This window comes from Panthera leo, chromosome C1 (genome assembly GCF_018350215.1).
Source record: "Panthera leo isolate Ple1 chromosome C1, P.leo_Ple1_pat1.1, whole genome shotgun sequence".
NCBI lineage: Eukaryota > Metazoa > Chordata > Mammalia > Carnivora > Felidae > Panthera > Panthera leo.
In genome coordinates this window covers 28,834,726-28,859,867 of record NC_056686.1, presented here as the reverse complement: position 1 = coordinate 28,859,867, position 25,142 = coordinate 28,834,726, and the positions used below count along the sequence as shown (strand labels likewise).

The 25,142-nt window shown below is 56.1% G+C and overlaps 1 protein-coding gene across 2 annotated transcripts; it reads left to right on the top strand.

Moving 5' to 3' along the window:
• The first annotated feature begins 990 nt into the window (after positions 1-990).
• Positions 991-23,381, top strand: RSPO1 (R-spondin 1). Of its 2 annotated transcripts, none has more exons than XM_042953089.1 (6): positions 991-1,463; positions 10,499-10,881; positions 19,089-19,280; positions 21,281-21,430; positions 21,712-21,900; positions 22,614-23,381. In XM_042953089.1, exons 2-6 carry the CDS (start codon positions 10,788-10,790, stop codon positions 22,778-22,780), a joined length of 792 nt encoding a protein of 263 aa, XP_042809023.1. In that variant the 5' UTR covers positions 991-1,463; positions 10,499-10,787; the 3' UTR covers positions 22,781-23,381. The 2 variants fall into 2 exon arrangements, with proteins under 2 accessions (XP_042809023.1, XP_042809024.1); XM_042953090.1 differs by lacking the exon at positions 991-1,463 and adding an exon at positions 5,936-6,209.
• The last annotated feature ends 1,761 nt before the right edge of the window (positions 23,382-25,142 follow it).

Here is a 25,142-nt window from a genome sequence, read left to right as displayed (position 1 = left end):
AGGACAAGGAACTGGGACCAAGAGGGTGGAGGGAAGCATTCCAAGAAGGAGGGGGCGTCAAGAGTTGCAGAGAGCGAGAGAAGGAGGAAGACAAAGGAGTTGCAGAATAGGACGATTTGGAGGTTGTCCGTGACCTTGGCAATGGACCTTGCAGGGCATGAGAGGGCTGTGAAAGAGAGAAGGGCTCTTTCACACACAGGCACCGGGAAGTGGAGGCTGGAAGGGGAGCAAACAGGGAAATGATGAGCAAACACAACGTCCAATAGAAAGGAGGCCGTGGTAAGGGGTGAAAGGGGGAGCTACTGAGACAGAGAGGTCAGGGTGGCCCTTCTGACACAGGGGTGGGAAGCTGAGAGTGGAAGGAAACAAGGAAGCTGTCCATCTGAAGGACTGTGCAAAGGCCCTGAGGCGAGGAAGGGTTTGCAGTGGTCGAAGAAGCCCAGCGAGGCAGAGGCTGAGAGAGCAGACAGCTGAAGCCAGAGGGATGCGGCCTTATAAGGGATGGTGTTTGGATTTGATTCCAAGTACAATGGAAAATCACTGGGAGGTTTAAACAGGGTAGTGAGTGATGGGATCTGCCTTATAATTTTTCAGGTTTTTCTCCGGCTACCGTGCGAAGCCTGTGCTGGTGGGGGGATAGAGCGGAAGCAGGGGGGATAGTAGGGGACGCTCACAATCGGCCAGGTAAGCAGCAGCAGTAGGTGAGGAGTCTGTGGGTTTGGGCCGGGTCTGGAGGTAGACCCGACAGGATTTGAGATGGAGTGGATGTGGGAGGGGAGAGGGGTGAGAATGAAAACAACTCCCGGTTTCCTGTTTATCAGGTTCACTGCTGTTTACCAAGAAGGGGGCATCTGGGGAGAAAGAGGTTCTGGGTAGGGATCACGAGTTTAGTGTTAGCAGAAGGAAATTGAAGGCGTCCCCTGGCTGTCTCAGCTGTCTTGACGAGGGTGGGGCCCGGGTGGCTTGAGGGGTCAATGCTGGTGGCCGAGGGCCCAGTTGAGCCTGGCTGTGGATTTGCAGCAGCCCCCGTCCCAGGTAGCTGGGGGATTGTCCTGCAGAGCTCAGCAGGAAGAGGCAGAGGGTTTGCCCGGGGAAGGCCAGCACCGAAATCATCACTGAGTCGTCAATATGTCAAGAACCTGAGTTAGGAGGAAGGGAGCAAGGGGTCTGGAGCAGAAGGAGGTTATGGTGGGGGGCCTGGGGGCTCTGGGAGGTGGGTCTTAGAGCCTGTGATGTCAGTGATGGAACAGTTTGGGGGCCAAGAGGGCATGGCCACGTGAGCAGGAGCCTGCAGTGAAGTGGACGAGAATATCAGCACCGTCTGGGAGGTCCAGGAGGTGACAGTGGTGCTGGTGTGGAGAAGGTCCCCAGGGTGATGCTTGAGGCTGCTGTGGAGAAGAGGACCTTGAGACCGTTGTCAAAGTCCTGTGTGAGCAAAGAAGGCACCACGGGGCGTGTGGCAGGTAATGTGGGTGAGGAGGAGTGGGGAGGGAGAGCAGCAGGAATCGAAAGGATTGGGGGCATTCGAAGGATGGTGGAGGGAGGGCCATGAAGGGAGGGTCAGGGGGAGAGGAGGCCGCTGGCACAGGCTGGCTCCTCACTCCTCGTGAGGGAGAGCCAATGGTTTTCCAGACCCCGCAGGGTGAGAGCTGCGTGTCCCAGGTGTGCCTCAGGGGAACCCCGTCTCCGTTACGACAAGATGGAGAACCTGGGAGGCTGTGTTTCTGGTGTCCCGGACACAGCCGGCCCTCTGGAAGGGATGTGGAGGGGGGAAGGGGAAAAACAGAGCTGTGCTCTTTGGGATGACCCCCTTATCCTCTCTCGCGGGGGCTCCTCACCCCCTGCCATGTCTCCCCCAACCTGCCTCTCAGCCACCTCGTCAATGCTGGGGGTGGCCCACTGCTCTCAAGGTAAAGTCCCTGCTCTTTAGCCTGGTACCCAAGCCCCCCTTGGAAAATTATCGTCTACCGCCCTCCCGCCACCTCCCTCTCGTCCTAAATCTCCGCACAGCAGAACTCCTTAGGTCTCCGAGGGCGCCACCGTGCATCAGGCCTCTGGACCTCCACACGCACCGCGCCCTCTGCCCGGAACACCTTTTCCATCTCATGTGCCTAGAAAATGCCAACAAGTCTTTCAAGCTTCTCTGGAGAAGCTTCTCTGACTCCCTCCAGGAGTGGTGATCACCCCTTATTTTGTGCTGTCACTTTTCCCAGTCTTCCTTGTCTTATAAATCGGTCTGTCCCACTAGTCCCGGAGCCCCTCGGGAAGACAGACAGTGTGATGTTCGTGTCTCCACCCTCCATCACCAGCCTGGTGCCTGGGATACAATCACACTCAGTTAATATTTAATGCACTAGAGGACAAACTCATAACTAATTACAAGAGCCAGCGCGTACTAAGTATTTGCTATAATTCCTAGCACTGTGCTAAGCTCTTTAAATCCATCACTTTCGGGGCGCCTGGGTGGCTCAGTCGGTTGAGCATCTGACTTCAGCTCAGGTCATGATCTCGGGATTCGGGAGTTCGAGCCCCACGACGGGCTCTGTGCTGATAGCTCAGAGCCTGGAGCCTCCTTCGAGTTCTGTGTCTCCCTCTCTCTCTGCCCCTCTCCCCGCTCACACTCTGTGTCTCAAAAATGAATAAATGTTAAAAATAAAATAAAATAAATCCATCACTTTATATTAGCCCCATGAGAAGGGTAGTGTAGATACTGTCCTTATACCCATTTTACAGATGAGGGGACTGAGCCTCAGGGAGGCGAAGTGACTTGCGCCAAGGACGTTGAGCTAGTTGGTGGTAGAAATGGGCTTTGAACTCAGGGCTAACCGAGCTAATCGCTAATGCGATTAGCCATTATCCTATATTGCCCCCATGAAAGAGAGAATAACAAGATCTCAGAGATTAACAGGGTCGGGGAGACTAAGGTTTGTGGGGGAGTCTGTGATAAATTGATATTAACAAAGTCAGTTTTGTGTGTGTGTGTATAACAGTGATGGCCACGGTCACTGTTGGTTGCCTGCCCAGAAGCCCATTGTCCCTTCTTCAGTGCAACAGAGTTCTGCTTTTGTCCATGAACACTCTTCCCCACATAATCCTGATTGGTCTAAGCTGATAGCATCATCCTTCTTGTCTGCAATTGGTTCACTGGTGGACATGTGATCCGGTTAAATTAATTAAAGAAAATTGTGGTCAATATATGTAATACAGAATATACCATTTTAAGCATTTTAAAATGCCAGTTAACTCTTTAAAAACAGACTGCTGGACTTGTTGCTGGACTTAGTGGGGAAAGATGTGGTGCCTGGAGCTCTTGCAGCCATCTTGTGATCAGGAGGGCAGTAGCTGTGGTGCTGAGGATGGTAGAATGAGAATATAGGAAAGAATCTGATTCTCGATGTGGTTGCTGAGCTGCTGGATCATGCCTACCTCTGCCCTTCTTGATAGATGAGATAATAAACCACCCTGCTGTCTAAGCTATTTTGAGCTGGTCTTCTATTACTTGTAGCTGAAGGTATACTGGTAAGGTGACAACCCAGCTGGGAGAACAGTTCTCACCTGGTAAAGGATGACGTCAGCTATAAGGAACTTTGCTGATCTCTAGGAGCTACAGCCCAGGCCTGCATCCACTGACCTTTGGTCTTCTAATGAGAAGGGTGATCTTGGTTTGGGTAAGGACTGATGATGACCTGAGATGTCATCTGAATCAGCTGGCAGGATCTACAAAAGGCACAATCCCGGTTGTCCGGAGGTTCAGTTCACCAAGCATCAGTTAGGTATGTTCATGGTGCTGGGGTCCTCAGGGTGAATCAGACACAGGTTTTGCCCATAAGAGGCTCACAGTGCAGTGGGAGAGACAATCACAGGCCAGTGATGAGTGATGTATAGGTCTACACAAGGTCCAGAGCCTGACGTGCAAGGTGGCTGGGTAAAACTTCATGAGGGCATTTTGAAAGACAACAAGAGAAAGGGTCAGAGAGAAAAAAAAAAAAAAAAACATTTCTTGGAAGAATGGACAACATATGTAAATTCAGGACAACCTGGCTCCCTCGGGGAAAATTACAAGTCATTTAGCGTAATGGCAACCGGGTTAGCCACCTACAGGTCATATGTCTCTGGGCAAATTACTTGACGTTTCTGAGGCTCAGAACTCACATTTATAAGAGAAAAAGAAAAAAAAAAAAAGGAAAGGCAAATGGCTGCAAAATTAGGCAACAGAATATATATCCAAAGCACAGGGCTTGGCATATATTAGGTGCACAAGAAATGCTCTTTATTTTCGTCACATGGTTCTAATTCATTATCTTCCCTGACCCAGGTGGTTTTCTTCCCTTTCTCACTCATTCCTGAGCCTAGTAGTGAGGCCCCCCAACTCCCGCAGACTTTTCCTCAGGCAGGAAACCCGAGCCCACGGCCTGGCCTAAGACATCTTCTAGGGCTGGATGGTTTGTGTGATTCCTTCTCTTCTCTCTCTTTTTTCCCCTAAATGCAACAAAATAAAACCAAACAAAAAGCCCAACGCCTGGCGTGGCTCGTCAGGGAGTTATGCAAGTGTGTAAAAAAATAAAATAAAATAAACACTGCGTTTTCGGCATTTGGGGCTGTTTGATTAGGCACAGAGCAGAGCCAAGGGCCGGTGAGACATAGGGAAAGCTCATAGGGCAGAGTGGACAGGGGAGCGGCTTTGAGAGGGAGCTGGGGGTGGGGGCAGGAGGAACTTGGAAATGGCTGTTTGCCTCTTGCAAACTTGGCAATGCTGTGGCTGAATGAGCCCAGCCACTGGGCATTTGGGACCCGACTGCTCCACATTCTTTGGCCATTCACCATCCCTGTTCCCTGGCCACCAGGACACTCCAGGGGTCATTCCATCTATTCCCCTGTCACTGTAAAAGACCCTGCACCCTTGTCTCAATAGTTAGGGCTCCCGCCTCCCGTCCTGAGGAGATCCCACAGCCTGTCTTGATTACTCACCACCCCTATCCGCGTCCCCCCCCCATCAGTATAGCTTTTCTGCTCTAACTTAACTCCTGCTAACTATAGTTTTAGCCCATTTTCCTTTAACCAGTCTGAAATGAAGCTGGAGAACAGCTGTTTGCCGCCCCAAGACGTGAGTCTCCCTCCCTCCCTTCATCAGGCTTGACTTCAACATCATGTGGGTCCCTGCGGGTGTCCGCAGCCCTTCAAGACACTCCACAGGCATTCACAGCTCCCCTGCCACTTACCAGGCTGTTGTAGCTTTCGTTTCACTGAACCCTCAAAACAGATGAGGCTCAGAGAGGTTAAGTCACTTAGGTAGGGCCACACAGCTGGTAAGTGATGGAGCAGGGGTTTGAATCTGGGTTTTATTTCAGAATTCCCCCTCACTCTTCGGCAGCATGTCCGTGTGGAGGCGTCCTCGCCCGGATTTACCAGAATCTCACAGCCTCACATTTCCTCTGAACTGGGAAGATGCTCTGAAGACTCTACCCTGAGAGGAGGAGGGCGTGGCCAGGACCACGGGCCCTGTCGAGCCTGTTCCTTGTCACTTTCTAGATTCCTGATAGGGAAACTGAGGTTTCGAGAGGCTCTCAGACCCAGTTCTGACCCCCACGGTGCCTGGAGCTGCGGCGGGTGCTGCGGCTGCGTGGAATCCCCAGGGTGCGGGGCGTGGGGAGGGGAGGAGGCAAGGGCAGAGGGTCTGCGCCAGGCCCCAGAGGACATGTGCCGCGGCCAGCCCCGCGCTCCACGCGCAGCGCCCCAGCTGCGGGCAAGCGCTTGCGGGAGGGGGCTACGGACTCCCGGGCCTGGCACTCCAGTCCGTTTTTTGCTGCGGATCCCGGCAAGGGGGGCCGGCTCGGGGGGTGGGACTGCAAAGGGGGGGGATTCCCTCCCTCGTGCGAGCGGAGGACTGGCCCCTCTCCGGGCTGGGAGCTCCGGCCGAGCGGAGGCGCGACGGAGAGCACCAGCGCCCGGCGGAGAGCGGGGAGCGGACCGCCAGAGTGGGGCTTTGCGGAGAGCGAGGGCCGGACCGAGCCGCCCCAAAGGACCGATGCGCCGGGTGGGGCGCTGGCCCCGGAGGGCGTGAGCCGCCCGCAGATTGAGCAACTTGGGAACGCGCGGGCGGAGCGCGGGCGAGCCGGGCGCCCAGGACAGTCCTGCGGCGGGCGGGCGGGTGAGCCGGCCGCGCCCTCGCCCCTCCCGGGCCTGCCCCCGCCGCGGCTGGCAGCGCGGAGGTGAGTGCCCCCGGAGCTGCCCCGTCCTTCTCCCTGGCGCCCCCTTTTCCCGGGACCCGGGGCGCCGCGGGCCGTGCCGTCGGGGCTCCGCCGAGCTGAGTGCGGGGGGGGGGGGGTGGGGGCGGGGGGCGACAGCGAAGGGAAGGGGACTTCTGACTGCTGTCGGGTCGGAGGGCGGGAGAGGGCACCTCCTGGAGCCTCCCCTGCTTGTCCCGCCACCTCCGTCATCCCTCAAGCCAATGCGCAGCCCCCTCCCGGTTGCTGCCCGGTGTTCCCCTCAACCCCGCAGCCCCCGGTGACTGTCTTCACTCTGAATCTCATCCCATCTGACTCTGACTCTGAAACTGACCGAAGCTGATCGGTCTGGATTCCCCAAACCCATCCGCCCTATTCACCCCTCCTCCCCAAGCCAGAAGTTCTTGATCCCCTGGTGTCATCGCCTCGGATCCCCCTGAATCCCGTGGCCCCCGGTTCCCCCCGCCCCAGTCCCGCAGCCCGGGTCCGGGTCCGACGTGGCAGGCAGCTAGCACGGCCTCCCCCACTGCCCTGCGAGGTGGCGCGACTCCCTCACCCTGTCCGGGGTCGGGCGCTGAGGGATGGGGGTGCTGCTTGGTCGGGGAGAGGTGGGGGCTGTGTTCGCCCGGGGTTCAAAGGAGGGCAACGACGGATTCTGGGTGCGGGCGCTTGGGGGCAGGGCTTTTCTTGTGAAACTGGCCCCTTGGACTTTGAGAGTCCTCTTGGATTTGGGGGGACAGCCAGAGGTCCGCCTCCCCTCCCCCTGCACCTGCTGGGCCTCTCCCGGATAGTGGGGAGGGAAGAAGAATTTGCGCGCGTGGGGCGCAGATGGAGGGACGTGAAGGAGCCTTTCCCCAATGCCCTCGGTGTTGGGGGGTGGGGGGCGGCCCCAGCACCTGGCTTGGCTCCGGCCGACACGCTAATCCCGACAGGTCGGGCAGGCACGTACTTGGTCCCGCCCCCCGCCCAGCAATGCTTCTGCCCCCGCCCGCCAGCCGCGAAACTCTCCACCCGTAGCCGGTCCCGGGGAGGGTTAATGAGAAATTATCGGGATGGTTTACATTTTTGGGTCTGTATCCGGCCCCGGACGGAGTACCAATTTATCCTGATAGTGTTACAGGCAAGAAGGTGAAAGTGACTCCAACCTTATGGGGGCACCGAGTCCCCGCCCTCAGCTCCACCCCCGGCCGTTCCCCTCCGCAGCCTGTGCCCTTCTCTGGCGAGACCACCTAACAGGGAGGGCACCGCCTCTCTCCCGGGTCTCCCGCCCCAGCTCTGCCTCTGCCGCCAGTTCCTTCCCCACCTCCGGGGTCAGCTCCCTGTCCCTTGCCTCGCCCTCCAGACACCCAGTCCTAAGGTTGGTAGCCCTGAGACCCTTAACCTGTCTGGACCAGGAAAAAAAATGGGAGTAATTCTACTTCCTTCCTAGAGTTGTGCTCAGTGAATGAGGGCCTAGCGCATGGCAGGTGGTGCAGGTACCTGATGAATGTGAGCCTTTCACCCTGACCCTGGCAGAGACAAATGCCCTTCCTTTCCCCCCTCTCCCCCCCCCCCCCCCGGGTGCCTGAGACCTTGATTACTGCCAGCAGTTCCCATCGCTGGCTCTGCCCATCCAGGGTAGTCTGTGTCCACTGCCCTTGAGGGTCGGTGGGTAGGACGGGCAGGGGCTGGCTGGAGCTAGCTGGATGCACCCACCTGTGACCTTCTGGGGCTGGGTTCTATGGTGTTTTCAGTCTGAGACCTGTCCAGCTTTAAAAATTGCATTTCACATACGATTCTGAATTTTCAGCTTCTCTTTTTAAAAACATCAGAAGGTCTGACCATATGAAACCATTATTTCTGCCCATCGACAATCAATCAACTGAAAGTGCTTGAACTTTTTCCCATCCAGTGATAGGTGAGGGAGGCCAGTGTCATTTGCTCCAGTGAAATTCCGATGTGGATCGTCCTGCCCATTTTCCAGCTGAGATCATGGTTCCATAGTGATTCAGGTGGGAGAGGGCCAGGGTGAGCATGGCAAGAGCCAGGCTGAAAGCTAAGCCAGAGTGGGGGTGGGGGGTGGGGGCGGGGAGGATTGAAGGGAATAGAAGGAAAGTAGAGGCAGGGCAAGGAAGGGAGCTGACCTTTGCCGAGCACCAAGCCCGATGTGCCAGGCACCGAGCCAGGCAGACACAGGAGATGCATAGGAGACCTTTCCTGCTCGTAGGACCCCGTCGATGCTGATCGCAGAGTGAGACCCAGGATTTAACACCAGTTGATCTGCGTGGCCTTCTCCTGCAGTGTTTGTCCGGTGTAAGGACTCACGGCACCCCGAGCATGTATCTGCCAGGGGTCCCAGGACCTCACTTCCACACATGCCTCAATTAAAAGTTAACCCTGCCATGCTGAGTGATCGCATTGGGGCCAAGGCAACTGACCGTAAAGATCCAAAAATGGAGATTGCGTAACAGTGCTCAGCATCGTGTTTGGGATCCAGATGATACCAAAACAAAACGAAACGCCCGTCTCGCTTTTTAGATGACCACTGGCGTGTCGACACAAAATCGTGTCTTCTTGGTCACAGAAAATACAACAGCTCTGAGCGAGTTGTCATGAGGTGCCAGACACCATTCTGAGCAGCGGCGTGCATTAACTCGTTTAAGCCATAAAAAACAACCACCCTCTTGCAGATAAGGACACTGAGGCGACCGCCCAGTTCCACCTGCGGTAACCGCTAATACATAGCATGGCCAATATGGTGATCTGACTTCCGCCCTTAACCATCGTATGTTCTACGGGCCAACCTCTGGCTGAAGACCCCAGTTCGATAAGCTCAGCCGGATGACGGTGATTTGTAGGTGATGGAAGTGTGTGGTGGGGGCTGGGGAGCATGGAAGGCTCTGGCAGTTCACGCAGGGAGTACTGGAGGGGCATGTAGGGGCTGGCATTTGGGGGTGGCTGGGGGCGTCTCCCCTGGCTCCGGCTGCAGCGCCAGGTGGGACCCGTCAGCCTCGTGTAAACACTTCTCCGGGCAGCTTAACCACTTGAGTGTGACTGGCCTTCAAAGCCGGGCGGGAGAGGCCGAGGAGGGAGGTGCTGAACTCCCTCGTGGGATAATGATTTATCTCCCATGCAGGTGGGCTCACTGGGGCCTCCCTGAGAGGCGAAGGGGAAAGGGACTGGGATGGGGTGGGCGGGGCACTGCCACTCTAGCATTTCAGATTTCTCATTCGTAAGCCAAAAACTCAGCCAACTCTCAGAGCAAGCCTGTGAAATAGGCATCTTTGTCCCCATCCTATAGATGAGGAAACTGAGGTTCAGGGAGGCTCAGTGACTCGTTCAGAGGCTCCTAACCAGCAGACGGGAGGGCAGTGCTTCCCTGGCATCTCCAAAGCTTCCTGGAGGCTCGCTGTTCCCTTCTATCCCTGGGTGAGCGTGGGTGGGTCCGCACCAAAGTGTTCAGGGCAGCGCTCGGGCAGACCTCTCTGCTGGGAGAATGTGTGGGAACGCGCGATCCTGAGCGTGAAGCGGGGTTTTCGGCGTCGGGCTTCAGACACATTTCACCGGGGAGGCACCGGCTCCCCCTGCCCCCATCACCCGGCCAGCGGGTCCAGAGACCTGGCTCTGGCTCTCGCTGGGCTGGGGGATTATCCCCATTCTCTGTGTCTCTGGCCAGGGCGGGCATCTTTTATCCTCTCACAAAGGCCAGGCCCGCAGGGCCTGCTGTGTCAGAGTTTCTGTGGCCGGGGGAAGCCTTGCTTCCTTTTCTCCCGCCAAGCCCAGAGGGCCACGCAGAGCCTGCCAGCCTGTCGGGGGCCACTGCTCCAGCCCCACAGGTGAAAGGCACAGGGGTGACTCAGCACTGGGAAGAGAGGGCTGAGGGGGTCCCTTACAGAAGGACAGAGAGAGCTCCTCCTCTAGAGACAGGCGATTGCTGCAGCATGAGGTCTGTAGGGTTGACCTAAAGAAGGACTTCCAGTTAGAGCCCGGCCAGCATCGGGCAGGGGTGGGGCCAGCTAGTTGCCAGTGATCCACGGATTTGATCTGAGTGTCTGCCATATTCCAGCTGCTTGGGTAGCCGGCTCCAGTCCCGGGTTAGGGGACTCTGCAAACTTCCTGGGAGAAGGGGCAGATTCCTTCTCCGGGGGTGCCAGGTGGGTAGCTTGTAACATTCAACCATTCTGAGTTCTCACAGTCTCCTGGCTAAGGAGAGCCACAGGGGAGGGTAGGAGGTATAAACTGGGGGGGACCGCGTGGTTCCCCAGAATTGACCTTTCTTTCTCCTCCCCTACCAGGTTGGTTTTTGGAGGCGTCCCTGCTGAGGTGACAAAGAGTTCTCCCACGTGACACCCCAAGGTGCCTTTGAGGAACGCTCTCTGGACCTCCCTATGGGCTGATGAAGAAGTTGCCTCCCCACACCCTCTCTGTCCCCAGCTGAGATTATGGTGGATTTGGGATACGGCCCAGGCCTGGGCCTCCTGCGGCTGACCCAACCCGGCAGGCGTTAGCAAGAGCCCTGCACTGTCCGCCCCCCCTCCCCAGAGACCACCCCTCCTACCAGGGGCCTGGAGTTGGCGAGTGACTATGCGGCTTGGGCTGTGTGTGGTGGCCCTGTTTCTGAGCTGGATGCATCTCGCTGCCGGCAGCCGGGGGATCAAGGGGAAGAGGCAGAGGCGGAGTGAGTAATGGAGCGGGGCCGGACCACCGCTGGCCTTGGGAGCGGGCAGGGGCCGCCTGGGGACTAGAGGGCCATCGGTGGTTTCCTTCTCTGATGACCATTGCAGATTCTACTCGTCCAACGCCACTTCGTACTTTACTCAGTAGATTATCCAGCTTGTGGATTGATTTGGGGGAGATTACCCACTCTGCAGATGACCCACGTTGTCTGTTTTCCCCTTTGTAGACTCCGCTTTCTAGATTAACCTCTCTCTTGTGAGGATCCAGTTTGTGAATTACGCCCCTTTGACATAACACCAGCTTTGTGTGGTATCCATGGAGATGTGTCCCCTACCGCTGTGGCCTGGGGTTCATGGTCCTCTCCTCACCGACAGGAGTTCAGGGCTCTTTTCTTTGAGTCTTGGCTGGAGTGCAGCCCTCAACCCCTTGGGGCCAGGAACTCTGCTCAGCTTGGGCAACGGCTTTCCCTGCCCAGATCACCCACCGGGCAGAGACAGTGGAGCAGGGAGGCTCGTGAGACTATCCACTCCCGTGGTTTTTAACTCTGCCCGGTGGGATACAGGGAGCTGCACGGGGGGCTGAAAGGGAGGCAGTGGGAAGGCGTCTGGCCCCACTGCCCACCCAACCAGAGTGCCTCACTCTTCCCTGCTTTCGGTAAGATTCCACGTAAGGTGTCACTGGAAAGAAGGGTCCTCCCAGTTTAAAAACTAAACCGAACTAAATTCTATTATTGTACAGATGGGGAAACCGAGGCTAGGACACGGGAGGGGATAATAGCCCTAAAGACACAGGGTCAGTATTGGAACGTAATTAGTTCCCGTGAGCCCAGTCTTCCTAAAAACAGAGCTTGATGGAAATCACGACTGACTGGGCAGCCCCGAGAGCCCTCGGGCCTCAGCCTGGCTCCAGCAATGGGGGACCCGTACCTGCCCAGTATGTAGTGGGAGTGGCCACTGTGTGTATGGGACCGTGCCAGGGAGAAGGAGGAGGCCGATGTTACAGACCCCCAAGGCCTGTCCCCCATAAAAGATGCCACGCCCCCAGGCCCGAGGCTCCACAGAAGTGTGGCACAACCAGACAGAGGCTCACCAGTAAAGGTGGAAAGGCAGTGGAGTTTTGTCGGGCCTCCGCGGGAGCGGCCAAGGCCAGAACCCAGCCCAGGGAGAGAAGCTCAGAGAATTGGTGAAGCTGAAAATCCCCAGCTTAACAAACAATTAGAGACGGTTAGGTTTAATCAGCAGCGAGGCCTTGATTTTCCTCCCTTCCTCTCTGTTGCGGCCAGCGTTTTGGACTCCATGGGCCAGATGCGGTTTAGCGGTTCATAACCAGTCTCCTCTGTTTCCAAGATGGGAGAGAGAGAGAGAGAGAGAGCAAACGGGAGGGAAGGACGACTCGTGCTCCCGAGACGCACACTGGCGGTCACACTTCCCACTCACAAGCAGAGCCACGCATCCCCCACCTCCCTAAGCCAGGGGTCGAAGAGCTGGGTTCAAGACTTTTGTACAGAAAAAAAATAAGTGAATAAAAAGCACTGGCCTGAGCCTGCAGAAAGGGCTCGGTCCCTGCAAAGGGCCATCAAATGCAGCAATTTTGATGGCTCTCCTTTTTTTTTTTTTAATGTTTATTTATTTTTGAGAGAGAGAGAAAGCGTGAATTGGGGGCAGGGCAGAGAGAGAGGGAGACACGGAATCCGAAGCAGGTTCCAGGCTCTGAGCTGTCAGCACACAGCCCGACGCGGGGCTCGAACTCACAAACTGTGAGATCGTGACCTGAGCCGAGGTCAGAAGCTCAACTGACTGAGCCACCCAGACGCCCCTAGTCTACGTGAGATTTTATTGTGTGTCGTGAGCTCTTTGTAAAACACCAAGCTCTGTATAGACTTTGGGATGCACGTCACTGTTATATAAACAACGTGTGGGCCATCTTGCGCTCGGGTTTTCAGGGTTGAGGGGAGGGAAGAAAGAGGCCCAAGATGTGATGTGTGGCTACCCTGGCCTCCTAACCACTGGACGGCAGAGGAGGCTGGCTGGCTGTGCTGTGAGCCTCTGGTCTGTCGACTCTGCCATCATCTGTAACTGCGTGTCAGTAGGGCTGTTAGAAGCCACCCAACGCGGCTCTGATCTGGAGGCACACACCAGTTTTGAGTCCAGAAATGGCTGATCGCATGTGTGATGGTCTCCCTGCCTGGAGGGGGAGAAAGTGAGCAAAGTGCTCTTCAGTTGTGAGTTACGAACCCTGGCAGATCGACTTCCTCCTCTCCTGTTCGCTGAGGACGCATCCCCTCCCTGAACCCCGTCTTCACTCACTCCGCCTCTTGTCTTCTCGCCCTCTCCTGAATGCCTTCCCACCTGGATTTTGTGCCCCTCACCCTGCCCTCATGTTCTCACTACTCTTGGCATTGAGGGCTCCTTCCCCTTACTGAGACCCTTCTCCTAACTGATTCCTGGGCCCCTTGCTTAGTCCTGCTCCCATGAAGCCCCCATTCCTTCACTGAACCCTGACTCCCCCATCCAACCCCATCCAGACTTTGTGGGGAAGTGAGATCAGGGAAGACTTCTCGGAGGAGATGACTTTAGTTCTGACGCTTGAAAGAGTTACTCAGGCTCAGGAAGTGGCAGAGAATGTTCCAGGAAGAAGGACCGATTTGAGCAAAGACACGCAGGTGTGAAATAGTGTGATGTGGCCAGACCCCCCCCCCCCCAAAAATAGTTGTGGATTGCTGAGGGGTAGTGTTGAGAAATGAGGAGGGTAGGATCAGCTCAGGGAAGCTTTCCAGGCCAGGTGGAGAAATTAATAAGGCCAGATGGGTCTCAATTCTGCTGGTAATAGGGAGCCATTGAGGGATGTTGGGCAGGGGTGTTTTGGCTTTAGGAATATCAACTTGCAGGGGTTTTGCACAAGGATGAAGGAGCCACACAGGCCGCAGGGGAATGGCGGGGGGAGGGCACAGCCTTGCCTTCCTGGCCTGGGGAAGTGGGCTTCACTGAGGACTTGGGGGAGGGCAGGCAGAGCTGTGGGAGAGGGTTTTGTGAAGAGGTTGGGAAGCAGGCTCCATCCCTACTCCGAGTGCCCTCCACTTCATCCAGCCCACCCAACCTCCTCAGCCAGACTGCGGCCCTCCAAGGCTGCCTCCCCCGTATGCCTCCCTCCATCGTAGGCAAAGGGTCCTTTCGTATGGTGAATCTGGCCATGCCCTTCTGCAGTCACCTTCCCTGCCAATAGGAAAAAGCCCTATGTTCCATTCTGTGAATGCACTAGGATGTTCGGTGCCTCAGAGCCTTTGCACAGGCTGTTCCTCCTGTCTGGCACACCCTCTTCACCTAGCCGGCTGGGTAAGGGAGTGCCTTTCATTACTCATCCACTTACACGGTGCTAGCCAGCCCTGCCTGCCGCATCCCTGGGTGGGCCTTTGTTTATATCTCCAGGTCCCCAAGCTCCTAGCACTTCTGGGCACGTGTTAGGTGTGCCATAAACGTCTGTGGAATGAACGAGCCTCGGTTTTTCCCTTTGAATCATTACGTGCCCCCCAACACCCACCATCTTCCTTGGACCCCCCTCTCCCCTACACAGACCCCCCTCCCTATGGCTGTCCATTGCCCCACTGCCCGTGCATTTGTCTCACTAAGCCGAGAACAGCGTTGGGTTCCTATCCTTCTTGACCAGCATCCCTTTCCTCGTTGAACTTCCCAGCTTCTCTCTGAGCCCCTCCTCCTCTGCTGGCCTGTGAAGCAAGCGCGGCCAGGCTGCTCAGCCTCTGCCCGGGAATGCCTCTACTTCCACGGTGGAACCACGGATGCCCACGGCTTCCACGGACAGATCCCCGGGTTCTCTTCCCCGCTCCACAGCTGATTTCTTGAAGGAGATGGCTCTCCTTCCTCTGCTCCTCGACCACTGCCCTCTGCCCTCGCCCCCACCAGGGGCGCCAACCCCTGTCCGCTGCTGCCTCGTTATCTGACACCTCAGCAGCCAGGGTCCTGCCCAGGGTGCTCTCCTCTTGCCTTCCACTGAGTTAGGTCCCTACCTGTCCGGTTGCCCCTTCGCAGCCTCCTAGCCGCCCTTCTTTCTTCTGTCCCTCCCTTAACTTCCTAATTCCTCCTCTCACCCTCTGTGCCCACTGTCCACTGCCTCATGGGCCCCCATGCCTTCGGGACTGTTTTCGTGCCAAGGACTCCACATCGAGGTCTCCAGCCAAGATGTTTTTTCTCTCGAGCTCCAGAGCTACGGGCTCGACTCCCTCATAGACACCTTCCCCCGGATGCCCCACAGGAACCACAACCTCAACCCATCCAAAACCCGACTATGCATCATCTCCCCCACCCAAACCTGCTCCTCTTCCTGCGGTCCCTCTCTCGGTGAAGAGCCAACAGGCACCCTGTCACGCAAGCCCAACCCCTGGGAGTCACCCTCGGCTTGCACTTTCCCCAGCCTCTCGGCCCCACGTCCAGCCCATCAGCTGGTCTGGTTGCTTCTCCCACCTGAGTATCTTACCTATGTCTGCTCCTTTGCATCTTCTTAGTTCAGCTGTGTCTCTTCGAGCTGAGGAGTCTTCCTGCCTCCAGATTGCCGTCCCCGCAACCCTTTCTCCATTCCACACAGTGATCCTGACCACGTCTCCGATTTTAAAGCCCCCAGTAATTCCTCACTGCCTGTAGGGCAGTGTCCAAACTCCCGCGTACAGGTTTAAGACCCTTCCTCATCTGGGCCTGCTTCCCTCTCCAGCTTTCTGTCTTACTCCTCCCTCCGTGGTCCACCCCCCCCCCCCATGCTGATTTCAGAACCCGAGTGCTCCACGCTTTCTCTTGCTGTGTCATTGAGAGATCCGAAGAGAAATGCACACAGAGATCTGTTGTTGGTTGAATGCGAGGAGGATCGCAGTATTCTGAGGGGCCTTTTGCAAATCTGTCCTTAACAAAAGTGACAAGGATGGAATGAATGAGCATGGGGACATAGCTATAGTGGCCGGCAAATGGGACACCTGGATCAGTTCAATTATTGAAACCCAGGCAAGATGGGGTGCCTAGGTGGCTCAGTTGGTTAAGACTCTGACTTCGGCTCAGGTCATAATCTCGTGGTTCACAAGTTCGAGCCCCGCTGTGCCGACAGCTCAGAGCCTGGAGCCTGCTTCGGATTCTGTGTCTCCCTCGCTCTCTGCCCCTCCCCCGTTCATGCTCTGTCTCTCTCTTTCTCAAAAATAAATAAACATTAAAAAATTAAACAACAACAAAAAAGAAACCCAGGCAAGAATAGAGGGAACATTCATTTCAACAATGTATTCAGTAAGAATCTTGCATAACAGAGGATGTAATGTCTTGGGGGTAGAAGCAGTACCTAAAATCTGCAGTACCTTATTAATTTGTAACACAGCCGAATAAAGACTCAAAGTGGAAAAGTAGTCCCCAGGGCTCCCGCGTAACGCCAATGCAACATGTGAGTATTTTTGCTCTTGGAAGAACTAAACCAAGAACAATATTAATTGTTAAGTGCACTGGTCGATTAACACTGCCTCTATGCAACTAAATTCTATACTTAAAAAAAAAACACAACAATCGACCCCTACTTCTGGTCCCCACGTCACCCGGCGTGGTCCTGCCCTTGGCCTTCCTAAACTTCATTCCCTCTGCCTGGAGCACGTGCGGGCTGCGAAGCCTTGGCCAAGTCCCGTCACTTCTCCAGGTCCTCCCCCGTAAAAATGAGGATTATAACATAATAACAGCACCTGCTTCATGGATTGTGCGAGTTAAGTGAGTGAACACTCGATGACCTCTGAGGACAGATTAAGTTCTGGACACTTGGTAGTTAGCAGCTGTTACCGTGGTTACGGCATTGTTACATGGTTGTGTTCCTCATGGTCTTTTTCGCTTCTTCTGCTCGCCTTCTTAACTCCAACTCATTCTCCTGTTCTGAAAGCAGGGATCACTCCTCCCAGCAGCCCTCCAGAGTGGACATCCTCACGTCCCTCTCCGGTGGTGGCAAGGGAGGCATGCTAGACACTGTGTTTCGCCTCGGGTCACAGGCTGGGGACTTGGCTCCAGCTCTAGCCGACTCGGAAGCCTGAGCTGGGGGTCCACTATGCTGCGTGTAGTGGCAGTGGTCCCGCCGTCTGTTCTGATCCTCCCGGCCCTCCGTCTGCAGCCCGTGTCTCCAGCCCCTCGCTGCAGGCTGGGTCCTAAGTGGCTCATAACCTCTCTCCCTGTTCTCTTCTCCACCTGCTTGCCTTCCCATGGATTGAGCCTCCTTTAAGTGACCAGCCACACTGTTCTGCCACCTACCCTACAGACTCCTCCCTCCTGTTGGTCACTTCTGCCTACCGGTTATAGTCCCTAAGCTTCTCTTAAATCTGTTTCTGTCCATCTCCAACTGAGCAGAATTTTCATTCAGACATTCTCATCTTCCTCACCTGGATGATCTGGTCCACTTCCTTCCAAATGGTCCTTCAGTCTCTGGTCTCCACCCACGCTGCCGGAGGAACCTTCCAACATACAAATCAGCCCGGGTCCTGCACCTTGCCGATAGCTTCCTCCTGTCTAATCAGTTCGGAGAAATGTCCCAGGAAAAGCTCTGCAAAACAAGGGTTCTGTGGCCAAAATGTTTGGGAAATAAAGCTTCCTCTGTCCCCCTCTTAGGGAGCCACTGCACAGGAGCATAATAAAAGGGTTGAAGACGCCCTACAGTAAAGAATCCTGTTTAGACCTGTGGGACCCAGTGGTTCTCAGTCTTACCTGACGTAGTGGCCTTTTCTCCACAGCCTTTGATGAACATCTAGGGGAGAACATGGTCCCAGGAATGCTCTTTGGGAAACGCTGCCTGGCAGGATCAAGTTCAAATTCCTTAGCATGATATCGAAAGCTCTTATCTTTCGCCATCCCCCTCCCTACCCCTCCTGCACCCCAAATTATCTGCAGTTCCCCTGGCTGTTTTACACCTCTATGGCCCTGTTCCTAGAGGGCCGTGATCTCTACTTCCTAATGGACAAATCTCTACGGATTCTTCAAGAGTTGGCCCAAATGGCGCCTCCTTTGGGACTCCTTCCCTCTCTTCTTTTTGGGTTCACTATCGCCAGGCCTGCGGCTGTCAGCATTTGCCTGTCGGCACCACCGAAAGATCAGTTTGGAGGGTCAGGCGACCTCGTGTCCAGGCCCCTGGCGCTCACACTGCACAGGGTAGTTGGGAGGGGCTCGGGGAGTGTTGGTTAAACAAGTCCATAAAGGAATGACATCGAAGGTTTGAGACCCCGTGCGGGGGCTGGAGATCACACCGCCTCAAAGGATGGCCAGGGTTTCTCAACCTCAGCATCAGTGCCATTTTGAACCAGACAATTTCTTGCGGGGGCCACCCCGTGCGTTATAGGATGTCTCGTGGCATCCCTGGCCTCTCTCCATACCGGTAACAACGCCCCTCCCCGGTGTGACAGGTCCCTAGACGTTGCTACATATCCCCTGGGGAGCAAAATCGTCTCTGGTTGAGGCCACTGTTCTGGACATAGTTATTCTAGTTGTTTTCCTATCTCTGACCAGATGATCCTTTGCTCAGATAGCTTAACCCATTGTCCTTCTTGACCTTAAATCTTTCTCAAGGCTAAAAAATACCCGCCTTCCATACCTGAGCCTTCATACCTGAGGCTGAACCTTGCTTCCTCTGGGGAGGGTAGGGGTAGGTTCTGGGAAGCGTGCGGCTTCAGCAGCTTCTCCCGGAAGGGTAGAGCAAGACCGGAGAGCGAGCCTGTGTTGTGCCTGGAGGTAGAGAGACACTTAGGGTGGACGATGGCGCTTGCTTCAGGCATCTGTGCTAGTTCCCTTGAGAGATGATGCTGGGGAGGTTTACAAAGCAGTCTTTAAAAAAAAAAAATTTTTTTTAATGTTTATTCATTTTCGAGAAAGAGAGACAGAGCGTGAAGGGGGGAGGGACGGAGAGAGGGGGAGACACAGAATCGGAAGCTCTGAGCTGTCAGCACAGAGCCTGACGCAGGGCTTGAGCCCACGACCCGTGAGCTCATGACCTGAGCCAAAGTCGGACGCTTACCCGACTGAGCCACCCAGGCACCCCTATGAAACCGTCTTAAAGAGGTGCCATCCTGGCATGTGCCTCCTGAGAAGCACAGTCATTACGTGGGAAGAAACCCCAATCTACTCACTTCCCAACCGTGTGGGAGCCTGGGAAAGACGGTGGTCTCGCCTACAGCCCCTCCTTCCCCCTGTTCCACCCTTGCAGTCAGTGCCGAGGGGAGCCAGGCCTGTGCCAAAGGTTGTGAGCTCTGCTCGGAAGTCAACGGCTGCCTCAAGTGCTCACCCAAGCTGTTCATCCTGCTGGAGAGGAACGACATCCGCCAGGTGGGCGTGTGCTTGCCCTCCTGCCCTCCTGGCTACTTCGACGCCCGCAACCCCGACATGAACAAGTGCATCAGTGAGTGTGGGGAGGGCTGGAGAAGGCTCTGGCCCCCGGGGGAGGGTGCTTCGGACCGCTGGTAGCCGGCAGGAGGAGTAGAGGGGACACGGAGGGGTGGGGGGCAGGGATGAGGCTCCTGATTCAAGTATCCAGCTGCCAGCCAGACATCTCAGAGGGTCCATTCTCCTCTCCGGCTCAGCGGGTCCACCTCAGAACCACATCTCCTGCCTCCGGACGTGCACCCACCTGCACTCCTGCAGGGTCCTGAGCCACTCACACCACCGACCGGAGAGCCGGCCTCTCGGCCTCTCCTTGTGACGCCTCCGGTCCATCCCATAACCACATGGTGCCCGCCGCCTCCCCTCTCCCTCCATCCTCACTGCCATGGTCTCTCCCAGGCTCCTGGCACCTCTCCTCTGGAATATTGCAGGAGCTTGTTTATCTGTCCTCCAACCCTCCACACCACAGCCAGAAAGCCAGGTGCTTCTGAGACGTATGTCCTTTCCCAGGACACTTCTGCTTGAACCCCCGCCCCGGGCTCCCCTGACTGCGGGCAAGTTCAAGCCTCCCCTGCCTCCGCCCAGGTCTTCTCTCTGGCTGGGGTCCGCTCTATCAGCTGCAGCTCCGTGTGCTCTAAGGCACGGCCCATCCCACCTCTGTTCAGGCTCACGGTGGCACCCTGGGGGACAGGCAGGGAACACACTCTGGTGACCAATGCCAGTGCGCCTCCCAGTTGGCCAGTGCCTCGGAGTTTAGAATGCATTTCCAGACCTCCTATCAGTCGAGCCTCACAACAGCCTTTGGAGGGAGGTGGGACCTAAGTGACAGGGGTCCTTCTTTTGGATGACAACGGTGAGGCCTGGAGGGGGAAATGACGGCCCCGAGATCGGCCCTGGGTTCTAATCTCAACTCTGCTTCTCATTTGTTGTGCAACATCGGGATTTTGCAGCCTCTCAAATCCTCATCTTTAAAATGAGAGTGGTAGTTTTTACCCCCCTAGGGTTGTCATCAGAGGCATATAGAAAGCCCTAGATGTCTGGCGCTCTGTAAGTGGTACCTGCTGTTGTCTTTACTGTATTTCACCTGCGACCAAACCCAGGAATCAGCAAGAGAGGAGGGAGGCTAGCGGAAGAAACAGAGATAAAGCCAAGAGCCCAGGAGGCACAGAGGAAGGGTGGGGTGGGGTGGGGTGGGGTGGGGAGCTTGTGAGGCTAGAGGTGGGGCCCTGGGGCTGCCCTCTTGGTCCTCGGGGTATTTGGGGTAGGAGTTCCTGGCTGTGCCAGCTCCTGGGAAACTAGCAGCCCCAGCTTCAGGTGCCAGAGACTGGGAGGAAGTTAGTCCTGCCCACGATCTGGGAAGGGAGAGATTGTGAAAGGCCCTGCCTACTTTCAGCCCTGTAACCCCCCCTCCCCCCACTTCCCCAGAGGAGGGAGAGCTGGCAGGAGGGGATGGGGAGGGACCCAGGAGTCCAGCCGGGGTGGTTCTTGGAACCAGACCTTACAGGGGGAGAGGAATTTGCCCTGGGATCTCTCCTCTCCCCGCCCCCCTCCAAGCAGACTCCTTTCGCAGGGCAGGAGGGGAACCAGAGCGTGGGATGTTGTGGGTGCAACGGAGAGAGGAAACCGTTGTATCCCTCCGTTCGACTCTGACCCTCTGACCGGGTGGCCCTCTAGGGTGCCACGACACGCTGGGACCCTTCTCTCTCATCCCCACTGATCCCACAAGGTGTCCTGCCCTCCTCCTCTGAAAACAGCTGTCTTGGGCCTCACCTTGGTTCCAGGGCCTGGTGTGGGGTTTGGGGTGGAGTTAGCTGACTGTCCCTGGCAGACCCGAAGAGTGGCCACTTCGGCCTCCTCTCCCCACCCCGTCCTTGCCTTCCCTCCCACAGTCATGGCAGCTCTAGGCCAGAGTCCTGCCCTCGGGGAAGTGGGGGAGGGGGGGGAGGTCTGCCCTGTGGGGGGGGGGGGCTTTGGGGATGGGAGATGAGTCAGAGGGCCCCCATCTGGCCCTCTCCTCAGAGTGCAAGATTGAGCACTGCGAGGCCTGCTTCAGCCACAACTTCTGCACCAAGTGTAAGGAGAGCTTATACCTGCACAAGGGCCGCTGCTATCCAGCCTGTCCCGAGGGCTCGGCGGCTGCCAACAGCACCATGGAGTGCAGTAGTCCTGGTGAGTTTGCTGGGAGCTGTGGGCAGAGGGTGCGGGACCCCAGGGGAGGGGCGGGCAGGGTGGTGTGGGGGGCAGGGCGAGCCTGGGCCTGGGGGGGCCGTGCAGCAAAGCTTACCCCCCCACATGCACCCCCACGACCCTGTGGGGTTTCTCTGCCCTCTGCACTGAAGATGCCTCCAGGCACAGAGCAGGTGGGGGAGACTCCCGTGGAGAATTCTGGGTCGGGGGAGGAGGTGTGACCCTCCCCCCCTTTCTCTCCCTCTTCCCTCGCTTCCTGTCAGCACAATGTGAAATGAGTGAGTGGTCCCTGTGGGGGCCGTGCTCCAAGAAGAAGAGGCTGTGCGGCTTCCGGAGGGGCTCTGAGGAGCGGACACGGAGGGTGCTCCACGCCCCCGGGGGAGACCACGCTGCCTGCTCCGACACCAAGGAGACCCGCAGGTGCACAGTGCGGAGGACGCCCTGTCCTGAGGGTGAGCTGCGGCCTCGGCCTCCCCAGGGCTGGGAGTCAGGGACCGCCACGGAGGTGCGGCCGCTTCCGCCTCCTGCCTGTCGCCCAGGGCCAGATGGGAACCCCAACTCCGGGTGCCAGGTCCCGGCAGAGAGCAGTCCCCAGGACTCTGTGTGGTGGGAGCTGGGACCTTCAGTGTCCACATCCCTCCAGTTTCCCCATCTCTTGGGAGCCAGCTGAGGTTGGCACCGGAGGGACCCTCGGAGGTCAGATGGGGGCACAGAAGGGGATGCTAAGACCCAGAGAGGTGCGGTGATGTGACCAAGGTCACACAGGCAGTAGGCGGCAATGATGGGACAGCTGGCCCTGGGGGCAGGGGAGTCGGGGGCTGTCCTGCTTGTCCTGAGAGCTGCACCGAACATCTTGGCCCACTGGGGCCCAAGGTCTGAGGAGGTCACAAGGATGAGGAGGGCGTCTGGTTCGTCGAGGGGTGGAGGGTGAGAGGCTCCCGGACCCCTGTCTCTGTGCCCATGTTTCAGGGTCCTCTGAAGTAGCCGCCAGTCAGAAGAAGCCTTGAGGGGTCCCTAGCTGCCTAAAGGCAGCGACTCCAGCCCCCCTGCTTCCCCCGCCCCGCTTCCTCACCACCACCCCCCCAAGAGCCCTCGGCCATGCCCAGGGCCACCTCGCTTGCTGTGGGACATCCTTTGTTGACTCTTCCTGCTGTTGGGGTTGCAGGGCAGAAGAGGAGGAAAGGTGGCCAGGGCCGGCGGGAGAACGCCAACAGGAACCTGAGCAGGAAGGAGAGCAAGGAGGCGGGCGCCGGCTCCCGGAGACGCAAGGGCCAGCAGCAGCCGCAGCACCAGGGGACAGCGGGGCCGGTCACGCCTGCAGGGCTCACCTAGGGGCCTAGGGACATTCTTCAGCCTCCAGGCCCGTGCAGAAAGAGTCCAGCACTGCTCTGTGTGATGAAAGCTTTACTGAACTGGAGCGCTGGGGGCACAGCGTTCACACACTCTCCATACGTATACGGACACACAAACACTCACACACACACACACACAAGGGTCCATGGCCAAACATGCAACCAGCGTACATGTGTGCATCTGTGCGCACGCACACACACACACACACACACACAATCGAGGCCACCGGATGACACTTTTATCTCCCGGACGTCACCGTGTGAACAGGGTGGGGAGGTGGAGGGGTCACCTCTGCCTGGCAGAGGGCCCAGCGTCACAGACTTGGTTTGCGATGCTACCAAGGGACATGTCAGAGAGACCATTTCCCCGCATGCAAACCCAAACAGAGTGAAGACTTCTGGAGGAGCTGATAGGATCAGTCCAGGGTGGCAGACAGGAACCAAAGCTCAAGGCCTGTTCAGCATCTCCAGCTGTGTGACTTTATCATTGGAGAGTATTGTTACACACCCATGATCCGTGTCAGGGCTGCCCCGACTCTGAAAACTGCTTAAAAGTTTATTTGAAATTAAAAACAAAACCAAATGACAACAGTAGCCACAGGCACCACGTTCCTTTTCAGGGTCCAGGGGTTGGTGGGGTACACGGGAGCAGGAAGGAACAGGGCTGAGTTTTGAAGAGATCCCCTAATGGCTTCTGGACGGAGGGTCCAGGGCAGGAAGAAAACTTTGGGGATACTCTGAGGGTGATAACCAGCTTCTCTACATCCTTATTACTCAGAGTGTGGTCTGCGGACCGGCATCAACGTCGTCATCGGGCGGCCCGTTAGAAGTGGGAGTCTCGGGTCACATCCCAGACCTGACGAACCAGAATCTGCGGTGTAACAAGGTTCCAGGTCCCTGGCGTGCACATTCAAGTTTAAGAAGTACTGCTCTCATTACCTCTGCGGACGGAACCAAGGTCCTGGCCACCTGGCCTCGGGAAGGGTTCTGGTCGGCCGTGCAGGAAGACTTGCCATCTGGGAGAGGTAGAATCTGCATCCTGGGGGGGTTAGTGGCACCCTAGGGGCCAGGGATGCTCAGGTTCTCTGGGATGGTTGGAAACCCTTGGATCCCAAAGACAGAACGGTGGGTAGAATGACCTCTTGTGGCATTCCCAAGTGTCCACTGGCAGCCTAATGGGCCCCGGGCCCCGGACTCAGTGTTTGGTTTCCAGGGGGAGCCAGGCAGGGACCTTGCCCTCACAGAAGTAGAGGTTGGTAGGGGTGACAGTCATGGACCAAGGGATCCTTCCGATAAGTGTGTAATCACAAATGGGTGGAGTTGAGGCCAGGCAACCCCTGGCGCGTACGCATAGCTATGAAAGTGAATTAAGGTGAATCGAAATAAGACTTTATCTCAGGGAAGCTTTTCAGAGAAGGTGGTATTTGAGTCAAGCTCTGAAGGGTGAGTAGGAGTTAAGACAGAGAAGGAATGGCGTTCTAGACCAGTGCTGTACGATAGAAATATCATATGAGCCACTGATGTCATTAAAAAGTTTTCTAGTGACCACGCTTAACGAGTAAAAAGAAACAGGCGAAGTTAATTTTAATGATGTCTTTTATTTAACCAAATAGATGCGAAAATGTTACCTCTTTAACATGTAATCAGCATAAAAATGATTAACAACATCTTTTACATTTTCTTTTTCAAACTAAGTCTTCACCACTCTGTGTATGTTTACACTGCACAGCGTATCTTAATTTGGGCACGGAATTCTCACCGGAAATACTTGATTTGTATTTAGATTTCAGAAAAATTGAAAAGTAGATTCGCATACTGAATTCCTGGTTCAGGAATAGTTAACGGTTTTCCAACTATTGAACTGAATATGTTTTAAATTTTAAATTGAATAATTAAAATTAGATAACAGTAACGATTCAGGTCTTCAGTTGTACCAGCCATGTTTCGAGGGCTCACTAGCTACATGCTACTGTGTTGGACAGCAGAATTATGTATAGGGGGCACTGTACATGCAAATGTCCTGTGGCAGAAAGGAGCGTGATGTTCAAGGGACTAAAAAAAAAAAAGCCAATGTAGCTGGAAGGCCCTCACTGGAGGGCAAGTGAGGTGAGAGGATTCCAGAAAGATCTCCCAGAGCTGGGTCTTTATTCTGAGAGCCAGGGGAAGCTGCTAAAGGATTTTAAGCAGCAGGCCAACATGCCCAGATTTGCATTTTGCAAAGATCCTGGAGGCTGTCGTGTACAAGACAGATTGGAGGGAAGCTGCCTAGGGGGCTGTTGCTGTCATCCAGGTGAGAGGTGTTGGAGACACGGACTAGAGGAAAGGGAGACATGTGGATAAAG

What these genes read in the sequence shown, in the direction of transcription:
- RSPO1 (XM_042953089.1), top strand. Translation starts at nt 10,788, where the DNA reads ATGCGGCTTGGGCTGTGTGTGGTGGCCCTGTTTCTGAGCTGGATGCAT. An exon ending in CGACATGAACAAGTGCATCA is followed by an intron (nt 19,281 to 21,280) that starts GTGAGTGTGGGG and finishes CCCTCTCCTCAG; the next exon opens with AGTGCAAGATTGAGCACTGC. An exon ending in GAGGACGCCCTGTCCTGAGG is followed by an intron (nt 21,901 to 22,613) that starts GTGAGCTGCGGC and finishes TTGGGGTTGCAG; the next exon opens with GGCAGAAGAGGAGGAAAGGT.